A 22,812-nucleotide genomic window follows, 5' to 3' on the forward strand; every position below is an offset into this window, starting at 1 on the left:
ACCAAACTCCTGGGTACCCGCTTGCTTGAAGATCCTCTCGGAAGATGATGACCAGTAATCCACAAAAACTATGAACATGCACTTGAAAAACCAACACCGTCAGCAACGTGGTGCATTACAAGCCGGCTCCAGGCTTTAGCGATCGTGGGCAGCAAAGGTGAACAACACCGGCTAAACAGCCTGAAACTGGAACAAAGCACTTGCTGATAAAAAAAACAAATCAACTTCCAACAAGAACGACAGTCGAAGGTAAACAGGATCGCTCTACCATGGCAAACCACCCCGGGAAAAAGAACGCCGCGGACTTTTCAAAAACAAGGAATAGAGTCCCTAAACAGGAACTAAGGAGACGACAGGAACTCAAAAGGCAGGTAAGCAGCTCCCCCCTATGGCGTAACAAAGGTACTATTTATACTTGTCTAAAACAATCTTTCCATTAACAACGCTGCCGCTTCCAGCGAATAAGAACCTCGAAATGTATTTGGAACCTGGCCAGGCTTCCGTGCTGCCTAATTAAGGCGCAACACATGGTACGTTTATTGTACCATGTAGAACCAAACATTCAATTTAAGTGGCAGTGCCACATAGTCCCCCCCCCCCCCCAGCGGAGTAACTAGGGTAATACCCCAAAATATGGCTTTAAATTTACCACATTTACTGTTTCGACCTTCTCAGGACGATCCACCCACTTCAATCTGTAATTAACTGGTCCCAGTTTTTTTATTACTGAGGCTGGTCCAGACCATTTTGGGGCTAATTTAGCTGAAAAAAAAACAGCTGCATTAGAAATTGGGTGACTCCTCACCCACACCAAGTCTCCTTCGCTAAATATCACACACCTTCTCCGGGCATTATAACTTTTAGCCTGACGCCCTTGAGCTTCCTTCACACGCTCTCTAACCAGCTTGGCAATACCAGCCTGTCTCTCAAGTACAGAGTAACTGGACTCCCCAGGTGAAGGAGATTTGGACACTAAACGATCAAGAGGACCTTTAAGAACCCTTCCTAACATTAGCTCAGCGGGAGTAAAGCCAGTTGTCTCCTGTTTTGCTGAATTTATGGCAAATCTAAATTCGGGCAACCATTGATCCCACAACTGCTGATTTTGACCCACAAAGGAAGCTATCATCGGCTTCAGAGTTCTGTTGACTCTCTCCGTAAGATTAGACTGAGGGTGATAACTTGTAGTAAGTTTTCGTGTAACACCCCACTTTTTGCAAACCTCAATCAGAACACCACTGGTAAATTGAGCCCCTCTGTCAGACACCAGGTACTTTGGTGTCCCCCAGCGCGTAAAAATCTCCTGAGTTAAAAGCTGCACGATGCGATGAGTCTTTCCATCACGCAGTGGGAATACCTCCACCCACTTGGTGTAATAATCCACAATCACCACCAAGCAAGTATTACCTTTCTTACTGCGTGGGAAAGGCCCCATCAAGTCAATTCCTAGCATGTAACCTGGCTCTTCCACGGTCGTGGACTGTAAAAACCCTGCAGGTTTCTGATTTGATGGCTTGTATATTTGACAAGCTATACACTCCTTAACATGCTTTGTAACATCTTGCCTAATTGTAGGCCACCATGCTACCTCCAACACACGAAGCAGAGTCTTCATTCTACCCAGATGCCCACTCAATGGGTTGTCATGATAGTATTGTAAAAATATGGTAATTAATGACTCGGGAACAACCACTTGGTAGCGCTGACCCTCACCTCTGGGTAGAGACATTCTCCTATACAACACCCCCTGTTCAACCACAAACCCTATACGGTCAGACCGCTGACCGTCCATCTTCTTCTTCAATTCTTGAAGGTTAAGATCTTGAGCCTGAGCCTCTGCGATCTCACTCATTTCAGAGGGCATATCAAGAACGGCAACATGCTTTTTTTCCTCTGAAAAAACGGCAAGTCCTGCCTTTTCTATCTGAGGAGATCGAGACAAGGCATCTGGTACTACATTTAAACTTCCCTTTCGATATACAACTCGAAATGTATACGATTGGAGACGCAAAGCCCAACGAGTTAGGCGGGACGTCACTTTAGGAGAATTAAAAACCCAAGTTAAAGCAGCATGATCTGTCACAACCTCAAATTCCACCCCTTCCAGGTAATGCTTCCATTTCTCAATGGCCCAGATAACCGCCAAGCATTCCTTCTCGGATGTGGAATAGTTAGATTCAGGTTTTGTTAAAACACGAGATGCATAAGCAACAACCCACTCGTTTTCTGAGCACCCCTGAGCCAGAACAGCTCCTAATCCCACATCACTGGCATCAGTATACACCCGGAACGGTTTCATTAAATCAGGGTGGGACAACACAGGAGCTCTCTGCAAGGCTTCCTTTAATTGTTCAAAGCTATCTTGCTCAGCTTTCGACCACACCCAGCTCACCCCCTTCTTTTTCAGCCGATTCAGTGGAGCAGCTTTATCAGCAAATCGCGGAATAAACTTGTGATACCACCCAACCAACCCCAGGAACCTTTGCAGCCCCCTGAGATTGGTCGGTGCTGGGTACTCCTTTATTGCCCCAACTTTATCTGTATCTACAGACACCCCATTTCCTGATACTATATGTCCCAGGAACTTAAGTGAAGGTTGAAAGAAATGACACTTGGCTAAGTTGAGGGTGAGATTGGCTTGATCCAGGGCTTGAAATACAGATGCCAGATCTCTCACATGCTGCTCTTTAGTGGGAGAGTACACAATGATATCATCTATGTATACAAAGCAACTGTTACCCTTCAGGTTTACCAGCACTTGTTCCATCAGACGTTGGAATGACGCTGCAGCATTCTTCAAACCGAAAGGCATCACCTTAAACTGATACAGACCGAAAGGAGTAATAAAAGCTGTTTTTGGTTTACTTTGATCATTCATAGCCACCTGCCAGTAACCAGAACGCAAATCTAAGGAACTAAAAACTGCGGCTCCCTCTAATGATTCCAAAATGTCATGAACTCTGGGCATGGGATATGCATCAAGGTCAGTTTTCTTATTTACCCCTCGGTAATCAACACAGAACCTAAACGTCCCATCCTTTTTTTCGGTCAAAACCACAGGTGCGGCCCAGGCTGAAGCAGACGGTTCTACAATGCCATCCTGTAGCATTTGATCAAGATGTTGCTTTATAATGGTTTTTTTGTGTTCCGATACTCGATAAGCTCGGACACGCACTGGAATCTCATCGGTAGTAATTATCACATGGTGGATTAAGTCTGTCTTTCCCAAACGGGAAGTACAAACTGACGGCCACTGCAGCATCAGTGGTTCCAACAACCTTTGCCCTTCAATCGTAACATTCAATTCTAATATCGGTCTCTCTCTTAATCCCAGATCTAGCTCTTTCCTCACCACCTTAGTGGGAACTGCCACAAAAAGCTGTGCCATTAGCTGCCACTCTGCCCCCCACATATTCTCATGAGAAAATGGAAAAAATGAATATCCCTCAGGCTTCTTTACTCCATACACCTGCTTCCCCAAGTCAAGCAATGTAGATGTTTTGACTAGGAAATCAAGTCCTAAAACTAAAGGCTGAGCTAAATGAGCATCATCCATTATGTAGGTGTCTACAGACCAAAACTCTCCATGAAGATTATAAGTCAGACGAAACTTGCCCAGTGCAGTATATGCCTGACCATTGGCCAACACAAAAGACTTTTCTGTACTTGGAGATAAACGATCCTTTGATTGACAAAGCTGTAACCAAAGATTATTCCTCATTAAAGTGTACGTACATCCAGTGTCAATCAATGCTAAACCTTCCCACCCCCGCACAGATAGCTTCAAAGCCAACAATGAAAGATGGCCATTACCAGTGGGTGCTAATTGAGGAGTGCTTGCATTGTTTATGACAGACATATCAGCTGCTATTCTAACTGATCCTTTCAACGGCTTCTTTGCCCCTCTCTCAGTTTTTGCATTTACTTTCCCCCAATACTCTTTCTGAGAGGACCAATCCCTTTCTACCATGGCCCCAACTCTCACCAAATCTGCCCCCGACGACACCGACCCCCTAATAAAACTTGCTAGCTTGGGGTTTGCATTGCCCAAAATTCTATCTACTATTTCCGCCTCTGTCATACCCGGACGCCACTTAAGACAAAGTGCTCGGTAATCGTATGCAAAATCTCTTACACTTTCAGCTGGATCTTGAACCCGATCACGCAACCTTTTCTCCACCTCAGTTAAATAATCTGTGGGAAGAAAAGCCTCAATAAAAGCAGTTTTGAAAAGTGCCCATGTCTGAATTTTATGGCGTTCTGCAATCCACCAACTCTTTGCAGAACCCTTTAACACTGTTGACAGTGTAGCTAAGATTTCTGATTCAGTCATGGTTACTACCGACAAGAAATCCTGGCAGGCATCTATAAAACTCAATACATCAGTGGAACCTTCACCCTCTCCAAAAACTGGAAAACTTAGTTTAATAGGTGGTTTATTATTATATGCATGGGATCTAACACTTTCAGTCACCATAGGTCTCAGTGACAAAGCTTCCAAAGAGCTATTAGACACATCAGCCATATCAGGCTGGTAAGGCTGATAAGAGCGTGGAATAAAAGATACTTTCGGAGTGCTTGTTCTGCTCCGCATATCCCTTAATTCTGCCTGCCATTTCGCCTCCCTTCGCTCAAAACACCTGACCACTGAACTCTCCAACTGATCTAGCATTTTAGCCACAGAACTCTCAATACTTTCAAATTTGTTATCAATAAATGTTCTTAACAGTTCCTCTCGATTGATACTGCTCTGAGATGCCATGGACATTTCATGTTCCAGTTTGTCTATACGTGCAGTAATTTGCTCCATCTTACTGAAAATAAAACCAAAATCGGGAACATTACTATCATCAGCTATTCCCTGAGCAGCTGTGGGGGATTCACTGATATATAACTCTTCCAACTTTGAAGTTAACTCAGCTAGCGGCTGTCTACGTGTGACACCTGGACCAGCAGTAAAATTTGCAAAATCCATACTATCCTGTATATATTCGTGATCTTCACCTTCTGCCATCTTGAAAATCCATGAACTCAGCCTAAACAAAATGTCTAACGTTCCCCGTACGGGCCACCAATCTGTAACGTCTCGCTCTTAGCACAAAACTAACCCCAACGGCGGGATTACCTCCCTGTATCAAATATACCCAAATTATTAACAAGGGGAAGGGCGAAGCGACAGTGCATCAAGGACGCGAGATCCCCCAATAAATACACTATAGAAACACAGGATAACCTTAAACATTTATTGGCTAAAATAATTGAAACTGTTCAACAAAACAAGATGGAAAAGAAGTTCCGAGCAAAAAAAACAAAACAAACAAGCCAGCAAAATATCCATTGCGAGAACAAAGTAACAAAATAAAACAAAAAAAACAAAACAGTCCCGCAACAAAAATAAAAAAACAACGATCTCACCAAACTCCTGGGTACCCGCTTGCTTGAAGATCCTCTCGGAAGATGATGACCAGTAATCCACAAAAACTATGAACATGCACTTGAAAAACCAACACCGTCAGCAACGTGGTGCATTACAAGCCGGCTCCAGGCTTTAGCGATCGTGGGCAGCAAAGGTGAACAACACCGGCTAAACAGCCTGAAACTGGAACAAAGCACTTGCTGATAAAAAAAACAAATCAACTTCCAACAAGAACGACAGTCGAAGGTAAACAGGATCGCTCTACCATGGCAAACCACCCCGGGAAAAAGAACGCCGCGGACTTTTCAAAAACAAGGAATAGAGTCCCTAAACAGGAACTAAGGAGACGACAGGAACTCAAAAGGCAGGTAAGCAGCTCCCCCCTATGGCGTAACAAAGGTACTATTTATACTTGTCTAAAACAATCTTTCCATTAACAACGCTGCCGCTTCCAGCGAATAAGAACCTCGAAATGTATTTGGAACCTGGCCAGGCTTCCGTGCTGCCCAATTAAGGCGCAACACATGGTACGTTTATTGTACCATGTAGAACCAAACATTCAATTTAAGTGGCAGTGCCACAACAGGTCTGTTTTTTCAACTTAACAGTCTCCAACTTAACAGTTTGACTTGGTTTTAGCCTAAGGGTATGTGGAGGAATTCATATATAGAAAAATAACCATTGGACATTTTATTGACAAGGGTCACTAAATATTAATTAGACATTGTTGTCTCAAGTGGCATTAATTAAGGCACCAGAAGGCCTCGGGCAATCTGTTTAATTAACCATGAACTCCTCCACCAATGCATCTACTGTACATGTATGTGCCAAAATATGATCAATTCAGGCTACTGCCTAAAAAAGTAAATAATAATAATAATAATAATAATAATAATAATAATAATAATAATTAATAATAAATAATAAAATGTAAAGAAATGCAGTTTGGATATTATTCTGTGCTGTTTTCCTTCCGTTTGGACCAGGCATACTGTAAATAGACTGTACGTTAAGATTGGGAGATTGTCCTACAATACTGCTTATGTTCAACTGACTCATAGTTGGGTCATTTTAAGGCTTCATTACTGTACCATCACACTGGATTGTCTCTCTGCTTTTTCACATGTATGCCCTTAAAGGTTAGAAATGGGAATCAAACACTTTTCTAGGTGAGACTGAAGCACCTGGTCACTCTGGAGGTAATCCTAGGCTAAAGTCATTCTCTACCATGGTGCCAAGAGGCCACTGGGGGCAATTCAACATTAAAAAAACATGGGGAAATGTAGAACTTTTTTTTTTTGGACTGCCTATTATGCTAAATCTATAACGGATAATAAAACACTTTTATTGCTTGTGATGTTAGCATCAGAAACATTGAAATAATATAAATCAAACATCCGGAATGGTTATGACAATACCTTAGATTTGCCATGAACCATATGACATAATGTGACTGCCAAATGTCCTGTTATGTGGCTTTTACATTCCAATACAGCCAGTAAAAATATTCAATTTGCTGGGACACTTATTTTGATCTGGAATAATCCTGATGCTGTCTCGGGGGTTCACACTTGCCAAGTGGTTTTGTCTTTCACTAGGCTTAACTTAAGCTTTCATGAATGACAGATACACTCCCTTTCAAAGGTTTTGTCCAGTGTTCCAAGTCACAGCTTTGTTTATCAGGAAGCATTTCAAAATTAATAAATTCCCGTAGAGTAACTGAAAGCTTTTCCCTCTTTGAGACCTGCTTACCACAACATAATTACGTAAGCAACTCCTTGCAGTAGTAGGAGGTTATTATCATTCTGTTTAATTTCTTAAATATTTGAATTGTAAGATTATAATTTTAAACTTTTACATATTTAAAATATGTGTAGCTGACCAGAAAAAACCACTACAACAATATTTGTATATGGAAGAGACTTTTTGTATATGGAAAAGACATTTTGAATATGTTGTGGGGGGGGGGGGGGGAAGAGCCTTACACTTAACAACAGAGCTTGACGTGAATATTTGATAAGGGCAGAACACAAGTAATATTTGTCAAGGGTTAAATACATGGCTACCATTATAAACTGTTAGCACCCTATAAGTGACATCTTCAAGCTATTCTACCTGATGAAATGAAACTGAAATTACCACATGGTGTTTCTGTTATGATGATAACATTTGATAAACACCTATAGTTGATACTTTCAACAGACACTTATTAGATAGCAGACTTCTTAATTAAAAACTATTTTTGAAACCCACATGGGACACAACACCTTTTTAAAAGGTGTTTGAGGATAAAATGCCAATACAAACATGTTAAAAGATACCAGCACTATACATTTTGTGCGCTCAATATCGTACAGAAAACATGGTATGCTAGCTTTGTAAAAATATAAATAAAAAATGACATTTAGTTCACCACCTTCATGTAATGCTGTATGCCTTCACCATCTGCCATTCCTTTATGTGTAAAAATAGTCACCTGAGATTTTTTGCTTATTGTTTCTGTCGGAGCCTTCAAACAAATTTGTTTATTTGTTTGGTAATTGATTTCTTTGTTCAAAACAAATGCCTTCATTAATAGCAGCAAGGAGTTACTTTCCAAGCAGAGTCTATAGAGTAAATCAAATGTAACTTCAAGCTGGGGTGGAGATAACACCACACTGCAGCCTGACATGAGCTTTTATTTAATAAAAAATAAATGGCTACAATCAACCACAGTGTGATTGCCATTGCCTTAGATGCCATCTTGTTTTGTTACAGACAGACCTGCAAGTATTAATATGATTGTATGCAACTGGCTGAATTCCAATAAACACTGTAGAGTGTAGGTTCATTTTGAACCTTGGGCCCGTGGAGTGTCTCAGTCTCAAAAAGGAATTTGTATGAATTTGAAGAAATTCCAGTTATTAATATTTAAATGATTGAATAGTCCTCTGTCCAGTTACTACTGTGGTATTATCTGAGTGGAGCTCAAATCAACCGTACGAAGGTCACTCTTGAAATCAGGACTTAAAGGATGTGTTGCAGTAAGAAAGGGGAACAAGACTAAAAGACTATGCACAAGAAAACAGAAATTGGACTATGGAACAATGGTCAAAGGTGCTTTGGACTGTTGATGGATGGACAACGACACCTGTGCCTTCTGCCAGTTCTGTTGTCAATTCAACGCTTGTCTTTTTTCTATTCCTTAAGGATATTATCTTCAAGTATTGCTTGTTAGACAGCTTTTTGGGTCTTTCAGTCCTGGGTTTGTCAATTACAGATGATGTTTCTCTGTACTTGTTGATTATGCTTCGTATACCACATCTTGAAAATCAAGTGATCTATAAATCTTGTGGATCAAAATGCAAAATCATACTGCTCATACTTTGAAACAATAGAATTGTGTTGAATATTGTAATTGTTTTAAAAAATATATATAAATTACACAACATCCGATATATGTTGACACTGTCTCGGTTAAATCTAAGTTAGGAATAGCCTGGGAGAGTGGAATGATGCTGACTTGGGTTATATGTGCAAGACCAAATTAGAGGTTAAACGGTGTAGCCTGTTTGGCCTGTTTCTACATCTGGCCTTCAAGATTCGTTCTGACCTAAATGCTGTGATGATTTTTGTACGAATTGGCTTTGGCCTAATATAAAGCATACCTTCCAAAATGTACTGTTTTCAGAAAAACAGAAAGACTCATATTCCTGCTCATATTATTAAAGATCTTTAATACGTTTTCCTTTTCTGAACATGAAACTATGTTTCACAATGTAAAGCATATTGTTTTCCTAGCTATTGAACCGATAGCTATTTAAAAGCTACAATATAATATACAAACTAAATATTAATATACAGTATATGTTTAAAAAATGTTATTACAAACAATGTGTGTGTGTGTGTGTGTGTGTGTGTAATATAATATATATATATATATATATATATATATATATATATATATATATATATATATATATATATATATATATATATATATATATATAATACACATACATACTATACATATGTGCTTAAATAGTTGCATGGCAATTATCTTTTTTTTATTTAATATAATATATTTTGATGGGTATTTGAGGCAGAAAACGTCTGCAGATTAGATGATAAAGCCACTGATGATCTAAACTCATTTCTGGGTCTTAATTATTACATTACTAAATGTAGCAGTCTGCACAGCACTAGACACACTTTCATGCTGAAGATTGACTATTAAGAGCTCATTACCGTTATTTTTCTAAAGAGCGGTTTATTAAACACAGTTACAGTACCTAATAAGCGTCTTTGGTGGCGCAAATTGCTGAAAACAGTAATGAGTCTGATTAGAGCACATTTCAATTACGACAGCTCAACTTGCTGAAAAAAAAAATCTTTGCCTTGATGCTTGGGAATGCTGCTCGAAGGCATTGCACACACACACACACAAAAAAAAAAACAGCCACCTCTGTGCTTCCTTTCAGCAGCACAGTAATGAATAGAGAATTGTGCAAGCGGCAGTCCAATTTACGCACTGGGAAATTGGATGGACAGAGCGGAGGCACAGTCATGTTTGCTTAAAAACAGCAAAGGCTACCGAGATTAATAGTTCCCGAAAAGGTCAGCTCTGTGTTTCTCTTTCTTCTTTTGTGATGATTGCAGTAACAGAAATTAAATGAAATACAAATGAATACAGTGCTTTTGATAGTGAACTGTTAGTTGATAAAGCTTAAGTTCTTCAAATTGTTGCTCTCAGAATTGACTTAGCATTGAGTGAGCTGCTTTCTTTTTATTTATTTTTGGTCAGGAGTCACATGTTGCTCTGTCTTGACACAGCAACCAGACTACAACTGTCTTGGTTTACATTCTTGTTAATTAACACAATGTGAAGCAATTCCTTTGTGTTTAATAAAGTTTGTTTCATTAAAACATATATTGTTTATATTTTTCAAATTAATTTCATTGACTATTAATGCATTGATACATATTGAATTGCAATGTAATTAAAAAATATGACGCTGTTAATCTGTGTAGGCAACACTCAACATAAACAAAACCTTGGATCTAATTAAATACATTATCAAAATATAGCAGTGAGCTTGTCGGTGAAATTGCTGTGTTTAACTGTTATCCAGATAAGTTGCTCCTAGAACATGACAGCTACTATCGAAATAAGCTGTGCTGCTTTTGCATTTCTTTTCATTGCAATGCTTAAAAAAAAAAAAAAAAGTCTTTGACATCTTTTCTATTGGACAGGTGTAATGACTTGAACGACTTGGAGGGAAAAAATGCATGCTTTTGACAGTGAGAATATGTTTTTATAAAAGTACATCAGTGGCAGCGAAATAGAATATCTTGCTCTTTTTAAAATGGAAATAATTATCTGTGACAGCTGAATTAAATGTGTTCATTTTGCTTTACTTGTGTAGTACTGAGTGCCGTGTCTACCTTATGTTTAAACATGTCTTCTGTATGTGTCTCAATAAAATAATAAAGCAAAAAGGTATGACAGTGGTTATAAATTACACAAATAAGAAAAAACTAACTAAGCAACATTTATCTTATTGCCGTTAACCTAAAGCATTATGGTTTACCTTTTTATATGGTGTGAAAAGGCAATTTTAGCATTTTTTATTTTGTTTTCGGTTTACCATGTTTTATTTGTTTATTTAATTTTTGCAGCAAATACCATTTCATTGTCAGACCTTGTGTGGTTAAGGATTGACATTGACAAAAGATACTAGAATGGTCAGTAGATTCTTGTAGGTTTCAAGCATTGTGTATATGCTTGACCACCAAACATTTAAATTTACGCAAAAAGCTTCTTTTCTTTGGCCTTTTTGAGGTGCTAATCGCTGGAATTTGAGCTAATGCCCTGCAGCCAAATGGGGGGAAATATTGAACTAATGGGGCGTTCAATCATTCCAGATGGGAATGAGTAATCTCAGCTAAAAAAATAGAGAAATAAATAAGTGCTTACAATGATTTATTACATCGTAATGTTGAACACTCTTTTTTTAGTAGTAGTCGCAGTAGTAAAATTATTATTATTAGTTGTAGTAGTGTTATTTGGCATGACCTGCTAGGATGAGATTTAGCCTAGTTCATTAGGGCTGTGGTTGACTTGGTGTAGAGGGAGGTGACAGCTTCTCTGAATGCAGTTTTTTTTATTATTATTTCTACAGCTGCCCCAACCCCCACTTGTATCCCTGCTTCTCTCATTCTGTCTCTCTTCCTCTCTCTCCCCCTCTCTGCCGACATGCCTCCTTTTTTTTTCTGCTGAAAGCTGAACTTTGCTCCCATGAGTAGGACCAGCACAACATGAGGAGTTAGTTTGTGGATTCTTTTACACAAGCAGGGGGTTCTGTTTCAGCAGATGATGCAGTGCGTTTCACAGGGCTGGAGGGGTTTACAGTGAAGAAATAATTGATTTTATAGTTCACACAAAACCACATACATTTGTCCACCAATGTAATGAACTAAATATTATGTAAAGATAATTTTAAAAGGAGTGGAAGTTGTGCTTTAGTCATTTGTTACAACATAATTCCCTTACAGAATGTATGCAAACAAAACTAATAAGTCTTTATTATTATTATTATTATTATTATTATTATTATTATTATTATTATATTTTATGTTTTCATTCTCTTTTTTTTTTTGTTAGATAAGCTCAGCTCAATCTTTTAAATTATTTGAAACTGCTACAGTATAAACATTTGATATACCCAGAAAGCCCTTTTCTACCCATCAGTCTATTATTGTAGAAGTATCACTCTCTGTCTGCCATCTTTGTGTCTGTGTTTGAAGTGTCCCATCTTGCCACAAGAAGAGGGACAGATCTCTTCAGCTGCATTTCTCTCTACAGCTGAATAATTTTGATTCACTTGTGCTTTATTTTAATTTTTTCTTTTGTTTCCATTTCATTAAGCATTTGATATTCAGGGATCTGAACCGTACCTGTTAAAGTACACTTAGCCAGAAGCGCCTCTGTGATTGTTCAAAGTGGCCCTTTATGCAGATGAGATGTAATAAAAAAAAGAAATTTGCTGCAAATGTATTGTAATTTACAGATGTGAAAGTGTGATTTAAAAGGAATAATCATTTGGCAGTGTTTAAATTAAATAAATAGGATGTATTGGTCCAGGACTGAGTAACCTTTAACCAGACCAATGCTGATTTTATTTTTAATCTTTTTAAAAATACTGTAAAGGTTTAAGAAAATAAATCGCACCTTTTGTCTTTGATAATATTATGGCAAAACCTTTTGAAATGAATTCATCCAGTCTGCATAAGCTGAATACCATTCTGTAACTGGGGGCGTCAAAAAGCAAAAACATAAACTGACTTGTTATTTTAAGGTTGTATTGAACAGGTTTTCAATACATCAGTTCATTCTCAACAACGTGTTGTGTGCTCTCCCAATCTACCATGTTTTGTCTTAATACCTACAATATTCTGTAAATGAAGTAATATATTTACTCTCGTCAATGAAAAAACGATTTTGATTAACTACAGAACAGTAAAAACCTATTATGAAAATAGTTTCATGAAAACTAGTTTATCCTTGAACCAATTTGCAAATATTAGTGCCAATAATGGCTGTTTACTTGTATCTGTGAAATATGTTTGCCATTGTATCCAACACAAAATAGCTGTATTTTTTGAATACCCATTTAAAATTAAATTCTTTATTAAACCGCATAACTTCCATTACCAGAGTTTAGGCTCCAAGGATTTATTTTATTCTCAGACACTAGCATTTAAACAAAGGAAAGTGCTTCTAGTATAAGCTGTTCACAGTGTTGCATATGAAAAATTCACCAGCTTCAAGATATGCAATTATAGCAAAGAACGGACAGTATTTAAACTCTTCGGTGCTTTGATTGTTCTCTTGAAAAAAATGATAAATTCACGATTTGGAAAGACTGCATTCTGACAACTGATTTGGTCTAATTACTATCATACCTGATGTCTTGTTGTCAAATATTAAAACTAACAAAAGAGTAGTAGTGTGAAGAAGAGGATTTCAACACATAGAGGTTCTATTGTTCAATGGTGTGTTTTCTTGTCTTGTGATATGTGTGTGTTAAAGAAATAATCAAAAAAAAAATCATTTATTGCAGCTAATTTGGTCTGACATTAAAACTAGGCAGTTTTTTTTTTTTTAATTATTGCAATACAAAGTATGCTGTGATATGTCTTCAAAAACTTATCTTGTATTATTAATTGATCAGCTTTTCTGATGTGATTTTCATATTATTTATAGTGACGTTTTCCTGTTCTACATTTCTTAATCATTAACTTGGAAGCTTGATAAAAGTGCCAGCCATAGCATGATTTTCTTTGACTAAAACCTTGTAAATTAACACAATTAGCACAACATCATCCTGCTAATTAGCTTCCAGTGTCTGGTGCAGCAGTTTTGCAAACAGTGGGGAGGGTGTCAGATGGGAATCGGCATGCTGCTCTGTTACCAAACAAACAGTATGTTGTTGTTGTTTAGCCTAGTGCGGCTATGGCAGCCGCACTTGATTTCCAGACTGGGTTGTAAGATACTAAAATGGGGTGCGGGGGCGGGGGGGTGCAGCAGTAATACAGAAGAAAGCCTGTGCCACAGGTGCTTCATTTTAGCTGGAGCTTCTTTTATCACAGAAGCTGTGGCAGAGGTAACTGGGCTGCTTGTGAAAAATCGCTTTTGGTAATATGATAGAGATTAAGTGGGCCTGTTGATACAGCTGCACCAACAGCAGTAATGTGTGCGCTATGTACAGGTAAGAGGTGGCAAGATAACGCTTAAGCTTTACATGGTCTCTCATTGTGTGTTTGTGGCTTAAAGAAAAATAACACGTTATGATGGAGTGTAACTCTGATAATCACGTGCAGAGATTTAGATGACAGTATATGTAGCTACCAGTATTTATAGAGAGAGTTTGGGATTAAACTGGATTGTCCCTTTCGTACCCTGGAGGCTACATAAAAAAAAAGGCAGAAACACAAGTACTGCTTGTTTTTCAGAGCCTCGACAACAGGATTAGCAGGCAGAAAGGAGCCCGTTGTAATTCATGCCGAGTTGTAGGTTTTCTGTGATGAAAGCGACAGAGCGCTGCCTGGGAGATTGCTTTGCTGCACTCCACGAAGCAGATTTGAAACTGTCTCGGACCGCTTTAGATGAGAGTTGGATTATAGAGTGACCTGCAATGTCTGTGTCATATTGTTCTGTGCAGGGTGCATTATACTGTGCTAACTAGGTGTTGGGTTCCAAATCAGAGAGGTATCCTAGATGTGATCTGTCAGCTGTGTCTCATATTTTTATATTTGGAAAGGGGGGTAAAAGTAAAACTGTCATGTAAAAAGGAAGAGCTGTTAGTTTAAGAAAAAAGCAGTAACCATTTCCATGTTATCTTTCTGTACCTTTTTTATGTTTTTTTTTTTTTTTTACATGTGCTGAAATTTATACTAAAATTTATTTTAGTAATAATATATCATGGATGTTATCACAATTGTATTGTTTAACATTTAGTAGCTCATATATATATAAATGCATTTATTGTTTTTCCACAAAGTGTAATTATTATTTTTGTCTTTTTTCATTGAAATTGCAGGCTTAAAGATGCAGTGGACCCAGGAGCATGCACAGTGGGCAGAACAGCACTTTGACATCACCTCAACCACCCGCTCTCCGGCACACAAAACAGAGGCATATAGAGGCCACTTACAGCGTACCTATCAATATGCCTGGGCCAATGATGACATTTCTGCACTGACTGCCTCAAACCTTTTGAAAAAATATGCAGAGAAGTACTCTGGAATCTTAGAAGGTCCGAATGAAAGGGTCATACTGAGTACATATTCTGAGGTAGCTCCAGGACTTGTAAATGGAAGGAAGAATGATAATGACTCCTGGCAGTCGCCTTTAAACTCAGAAGGGGTTTATTCTATGAACTGTGTTCCTGATGTTATTACTGCAAGTAAAACTGGAGTGACAACCACCCTGCCTCCAGCAGATGTGTCTGCCAGCATTGGCAGCTCTCCTGGGGTAGCCAGCAACCTGACGGAGCCCAGCTATTCCAGCAGCACCTGCGGAAGCCACACTGTAGCCAGTCTTCATTCTGGATTGCCGCCTCAGGAATATGCTGCAGGTTACAACGGCTCTTACCTACATTCAAACTACAGTGGCCAGACAGCACCTGCACTTGCATCACCTTTGCACAGCTCTGGGCTTTTGCAGCCACCACCTCCGCCCCCTCCTCCAACCCTGGTGCCAGGTTACAATACTGGCTCCCCTAACCTCTCCAGCTACAATTACACTTCTGCTGGCTACCCTCCACAGACCTCTGTTGGCCCTGGTTATAGCCCTGGAGGGGCCCCTCCACCTTCTGCTTACCTGCCATCGGGTATCCCTGCCCCAACTCCCCTTCCTCCTCCCACTGTTCCAGGTTACACCTATCAGACCCACAGTCTTGGGCCAATTGCACCGACACCTCTAAACAGCAGTTCAGCAAATTCTCTGAAAAGAAAAGCTTTTTATATGACAGCGCAAGGAGAAATGGACTCCGGTTATGGAAATTTCAACTACAGCCAACAGCGCTCAACTCAAAGCCCTTTGTACAGAATGCCCGACAACAGCATTTCAAACACAAGCAGGGGGAATGGATTTGACAGAGGTGCTGACACGTCATCTTTAGCATTTAAGCCTACAAAGCAGCTGATGTCCTCAGATCAGCAACGAAAATTTAGCAGCCAGTCTAGCAGGGCGCTAACCCCTCCATCCTATAATTCTGCGAAAAACTCCTTGGGAGGGTCGCGGTCGAGTGAGCAGTTTGGAAAATTTGCATCAATGAGTGAGCATAGCGATGAGCACAGACAGCATCTTTCCCACCCAATGCAAGGACTGGGAATCCGCACAGCTACCTCATCCACCCGCTCTGCAGATGAGCAACTGAAGAACACCGACCCACACCTTGTTGAACTTGTGACCAATGAGATCATCAACCAGGGACCGCCTGTGGACTGGAATGACATTGCTGGACTGGATCTGCCCAAGGCCATTGTAAAAGAGGAGGTTTTGTGGCCTATGCTGAGGCCTGATGTTTTTAGTGGACTCGCTGCTTTACCTCGGAGCATTCTTTTATTTGGACCTCAGGGAACGGGCAAAACGTTATTGGGCAGATGCATAGCCAGTCAATTGGGTGCTGCTTTTTTTCGGATCAGTGGCTCAGCCCTGGTAACGAAATGGTTAGGAGAAGGTGAGAAGATTGTTCATGCCTCTTTTCTTGTAGCACGATGTCGTCAACCTTCTGTGATTTTCATCAGCGAAGTTGACATGCTGCTTTCGTCACAGTTGAGTGACGAAAGCCCAGTGAACAGAATTAAAACTGAGTTCCTCATGCAGTTAGACAGTGTTCTAACCTCTTCTGAGGACCAAATTGTGATCATCTGTTCCACAAGTAAACCCGAGGAAATAGATGAATCGGTGAGAAGATATTTCATGAAACGACTTCTCATCCCATTACCAGACAGCACAGCAAGGCACCAGATAATCATTCAGCTGCTCTCACAGCACAACTATTGCCTCAACGACAAAGAGATTGCACTGCTTGTTCAGCGAACGGAGGGCCTCTCTGGACTCGATGTTGCTCGGTTGTGTCACGAAGCAGCGGTAGGCCCTCTCCATGCCATGCAGGGCACTGACCTTTCAGCCATTATGCCTAGCCAGTTGAGGCCAGTAACTTACCAAGACTTTGAAAACATGTTTTGCAAGATTCAGCCTAGCACATCACAGAAAGAACTTGACATGTACATTGAGTGGAACAAAATGTTTGGTTGTAGCCAATGAAAAGAGATCAAGCAAATCTAGCCAAACAAACCTGCCACAGAGGTTTTGCAGTAACGATACAGCTGGAAAGGGGCTGGAAGGACAATGGTGACCCTGGCACCTTAATGCATCAGAATAGACTGCAAGGAGAAGCATTAAACAAGAGCTGTTGATCTGTAAGCAACACGTTTGGAAAGCTTATGTTGATGCTTGATTCTGTTGAAGCCAGGCATCGCTTACAGAGGTGCAAGTGGGTTGACTTCAAGGGGACACAAACCCTGTGTGTGTTTATATCATTCTGCTGTTCTTGAGATTTAGTTGCTATTAAGTGCCTGAAGTGGTGCTTTATTTTTTGTTTGCCTCACAATCTACATTGGTGGCATGTGCTAATATAAAGAGCTTTAACTTCAAACATGGGACTAAACAAGAGAGATAAGCTGTTGTAATAGGGGACAGTATGTCAGAATTTTTGCCATTATGAGAGCAACAGTATTCCTCAATCATGCCTGTTCTGCAGTATCAGCTGAGAACTTAAAAAATATATATATATATATATATATATATATATATATATATATATATATATATATATATATATATATATATATATATATATATATATACATATATATATATATATATACATATATATATATATAGTGCCTTGCAAAAGTATTCAGACCCCTGACCAATTCTCTCATATTACTGAATTACAAATGGTATGCTGAAATTTTGTTCCGTTTGATATTTTATTTTAAAACCACTGAAACTCAAAATCAATTATTGTAAGGTGACATTGGTTTTATGTTGGGAAATATTTTTAAGAAAAATAAAAAACTGAAATATCTTGCTTGCATAAGTATTCAACCCCCGCACATTAATATTTGGTAGAGCCACCTTTCGCTGCAATAACTGCTTTAAGTCTTTTGGGGTAAGTATGTACCAGCTTTGCACACATTGTCGGAGTGATTTTGGCCCATTCTTCTTGGCAGATTTGCTCCAGGTTGTTCAGGTTGGTTGGTCGACGCTTGTGGACCGCAATTTTCAAATAGTGCCACAGATTCTCAGTTAGATTGAGATCAGGACTTTGACTGGGCCACTGTAGGACATTCACCTTTTTGCTCTTGAGCCACTCCAATGTTGCTTTGGCCTTGTGCTTGGGATCATTGTCCTGCTGAAAGGTGAATTTCCTCCCAAGCTTCATTTTTTTAGCGGACTGAAGCAGGTTCTCTTGCAGTATTTCCCTGTATTTTGCTCCATCCATTCTTCCTTCAATTTTAACAAGATGCCCAGTCCCTGCTGATGAGAAGCATCACCACAGCATGATGCTGCCACCACCATACTTCACTGTAGGGATGGTGTGTCTTGAAGCATGGGCAGTGTTAGGTTTGCGCCACACATAGCGCTTTGAGTTTTGGCCAAAAAGCTCTATCTTGGTCTCATCTGACCACAAAACCTTTTCCCACATCGCAGCTGGGTCACTCTCATGCTTTCTGGCAAACTCCAGACGTGCTTTCAGATGGTACTTTTTGAGTAAGGGCTTCTTTCTTGCCACCTTCCCATACAGGCCAGTGTTATGCAGAGCTCTTGATATGGTTTACTGGTGCACCATTACTCCACTCCCAGCCACTGAACTCTGTAGCTCCTTCAAAGTGATTGTTGGCCTCTCTGTGGCTTCTCTCACAAGTCTCCTTCTTGTTTGAGCGCTGAGTTTTGAGGGACAGCCTTTTCTTGGCAGTGCCTGGGTGGTGTGATGCAGCTTCCACTTCCTGATTATTGATCCAACTGTGCTCACTGGGATATCCAAACACTTGGATATTATTTTGTACCCTTTCCCTAATCTATGCATTTGTATTACTTTATCTCTAACTTCTGTAAAATGCTGTTTGGTCTTCATTTTCCTTCAGATTCACAGCCTGACCAATGATCCTTCAACAGTGGGGTTTTTATCCAGAAAATGTGACAGCAACTTTAATGGTTCACAGGTGGAGGCCAATGGTAAGGTAATTGTGTCCTCGTTAGGGCAGTTTCTTTCATCGGTGTAAACTGGGAGCTTCCACAGCACAGGGGTTGAATACTTATGCAAGCAAGATATTTCAGTTTTTTATTAAAAATATTTCCCAAAATAAAACCAATGTCACCTTACAATAACTGATTTTGAGTTTCAGTGTTTTAAAATAAAATATCAAACAGAACGAAATTTCAATGTACCATTTGTAATTCAGTAATATGAGAGAATTGGTCAGGGGTCTGAATACTTTTGCAAGGCGCTGTATATATAACGATAATGAAAAAATAGGGTATTGGTAATCTGGACCTTAAATTCCATAGTTCATTTCTTTTAATGTTCTGTCTGCAAAAACTCAGGAAAGTGATTGTGATTTGTACAGTACCTCAAAGGAATGTGTTGAAAGCACTATGTACTGCTGAGAGTTCTAGGCTAGGCTAGGCTTCTGTTTTACTTTATATAAAATGTATGTTTACCTCAACACCTGAAAAATGGCAAGGAGATGACTATGAATGTATGAAGATATATTCTGAAGTGATGGGACAGTGTCAGTTTTATATGTTTTTTGGGGTTTTTTTGTTTAGTTTTTTGCTAGTGTTAAATGACAAATGTCTCAATATAGTGTGTAAATCAATTTTTGAAGCCCATTTTTTCCATCCTATTATGAGCAGCAATGTACTCCGGATGAAGGGAATCACATGTTCTGTAGTTGCCTTTATCCACAGTACATGGAGGGTAAAACATGTCATAAGTGAAAAAGAAAAAAAAAATAACCAAACAAAAACAGAATGTAATTGTTGATCATTTTAATGTTGGTGGTTACTGTTGTAGCTTCTAGGTCACTTGATTAGGGAAGTGAAGAGGGATGTGTAGAGGTCAAACATGAGAATAAAAACATAGGCAGACACTTTCAGTAGCCAGTTCTAAGTACAGTATCTTCTTCTTGGGGGGGGGGGGGGGGGTACAAAAAATGCTCTTGCTCTTTTTAAACAATGTGATTCCACTCTGCTGCTGTCATTTGTCATAAATATAATGATGCCGAAGGATGGTATATGATCCCTGCTTTCTGTTCTACCTCAGTTTATTACAGTTCTCTCTGAAAGCAGATTGTTTGAGGATTGCTAAACGTCAGATACTCTTTGGTATGCTAACTTGCAGAATTGTTTTCTTTTAAACTGTATTTTACCATGGAGTGAGTTTAAGGCCCCTCCATTCTCTTACACACAGACACGTACACATACATATATATTTCACTGACACACATTCTGTGGAGTCTTCCTTCTGGAAAGACTGTTAGCTGGCATGTGTGGCATTTTCCTCACCTCCCTCATAGTCTTTTTATCTTTTAATGCTTTATGTGCAGGTCTTTTCATGACAGTTGATTGATGTTTGGCAATGTCTCTGAACAGGAGCATTGTATGCCACTAGTCACAGTCTGCAACTGCATGAGAAGAAAAGTCTTGCTTTTGAATGTATTTTAGTTTTTTTTTTTTTATTATTATTATTACTAAAAGAGTATCATAACTGTTCCTAAGCACTAGTATTGTGGTATGATAGTGTTGTCATGAAATCCTGAAAAATATAAAGAGCATTATATTATATGTGCACTGAGAGTTTGTTTTTATCCCTCCAAGTTATGTCTTTCCATCTGTCAACTAGCTACAGTATAGAGGTGTCATGGTATTGCTTTATTGTTATTTTTCTTTCCTTTACTTATGTCATGTCTCATTTTGATTGGTCTATGTAAGCAAACATTATTGGAATTAAACTACAGAAGCATTTAGCAACAATTGGCTTGACCAATTCAACATTATTCGAAGTAGATGAGTACTAGTTTCAGCAAAGGCGTAAACAAAATAATCAATATTGTGACATCCCTATTATCTAAAGTGTAATATGTTGTCTGATAACTGTTGCAATGTGCTGACCCATTAGGTGCCATTTAATTAGCCATTAACATCATCTACCATTTATATGTTGTGCTTAATTTTTTTTTTTTAAAGTGTAAACTACACATAAACAGGCAAAGGAAAAAAAATATGGTAGCCACTAAAACTACAGAACAACTACTTGTATAACAAAGTACACCCTAAGCACATTTTGTTTTTAGTGCATACCTTGTGTGTGTTTTAATCACATCACATTAAGATTTATGTACATTGTCTTGATCACCTTCACATTACTATAACACAGTATCCTGCAGCAGGTTATCTGTTAAGGAACAATTTCCTGAATCCCAGCTAAAACCTGGCTTATCTGATTTTAATTTTCATATCAATCACCCTCTTAGCCATCTGTACATTTATTAAAATGTTGCTGGTCCAGTATTAAGTGGGAGCTGCACGTAAACATCTAATTGTCTTGTTTTACTGAATGCAAAATTAACCCACATAGTCTGTGTTCTAAATTACCTAAGCTAAAACAAAAACTATCTATCCACATAAAATGCTTTGCTGCCAAATATTTTAAATATTTAAAACTATACTAATGGAAAAGCTAACTGAACTCGACTGCTTAATGGAATGTGAAGGCAGTTTACATAAAGGAGATTTACTTCTTAAACAGACTGTTTACCTATTTTGGCAGTTCACAGTCCTGTCAAATGTAAAGAGATAGAGTTGAATGTTTTACTCTGCACTGAAGCCAAATAACCATGCAGGCAAACAAGGACTGTAGCCTACGTTAGGTCAATTGTTAGTTACTTGGACAATATCTCCCACCAGATTTTTAAATACAAAACAGTATAGAGCTAGATACTAAAAATGTCAGAAGAGAAAATAGACCAAGAAGAAGACAGCGCAGGGTCAGCATTGCCGCAGAGCTGCGAGAGACTAGAATTCAGCTTCTAGAATGTGTTAATATTTATAGAAAAAATATGTATAGTACACTAAGGTTGTAAGCACATTCATTCCTTCTCATTTCGTTGACACTTCAAAATCACTTGAATTTATTTCCAGACCTAAAAATGTTTGTGTTTTCATTTTGTATAAAACTAAGGATTATTATTATTATTATTATTATTATTATTATTATTATTATTATTATTATTATTATTATTATTATTATGTATCTATTTTATAATCAAGCATTGTTCTTTATAACCATTCTACCTCATTGCTACATATTGTACATGTAGTATTTATTTTGTCTTTTTTTTAATGTCATGCATTTGTAAAAAAAAAAATTAAAAAAAAAAAAAATTGCTCTAACAGTCTACCTCAGAAAGACTGTCTTTACACTGAACAGTATTAACAACAGAGAAGTGTAGATAATGCACACATTTACTTGGGGTATTGATTGACTTATTATACTCACAATACTATATTTGTGCAATGGTGGACTGTATAGGTCTTTTCCAAGGTCTTTCTTAATGCAATTTCATAATGCGTGTTGGCTTCATCCTTTGAGAATTGTTATAGTACTACTAATAGTAGTAGTGTGTCTATTGCGCTATTCTTCAAGTCATTTTAAATGTATTTGCTTGTATACTGAGATACAAACATTAATTAAAGATGTTTTCTTAAACCCTCATTTTGTGCACTCATTTTGTATCTACATATAGTCCTATTCTATACAAAACACACAGAATACATA

At 38.6% G+C, this 22,812-nt stretch overlaps 1 protein-coding gene across 3 annotated transcripts in view; it reads left to right on the forward strand.

The window, feature by feature from the left end:
- Positions 1–17,741, forward strand: part of LOC117426595 (fidgetin-like) — a 51,725-nt gene extending 33,984 nt beyond the window's left edge. For all 3 annotated transcript variants that reach the window (XM_034044333.3, XM_059033737.1, XM_059033738.1), the window contains exon 2: positions 14,998–17,741. In XM_034044333.3, the coding sequence (XP_033900224.3) occupies positions 15,006–17,231 (2,226 nt within the window). In that variant the 5' untranslated portion in view covers positions 14,998–15,005 and the 3' untranslated portion in view covers positions 17,232–17,741. The remainder of the gene's footprint in view (positions 1–14,997) is intronic.
- Positions 17,742–22,812: the final 5,071 nt, after the last annotated feature.

The sequence above is a fragment of the Acipenser ruthenus genome, chromosome 11 (genome assembly GCF_902713425.1).
Source record: "Acipenser ruthenus chromosome 11, fAciRut3.2 maternal haplotype, whole genome shotgun sequence".
In the NCBI taxonomy this organism is placed as follows: domain Eukaryota; kingdom Metazoa; phylum Chordata; class Actinopteri; order Acipenseriformes; family Acipenseridae; genus Acipenser; species Acipenser ruthenus.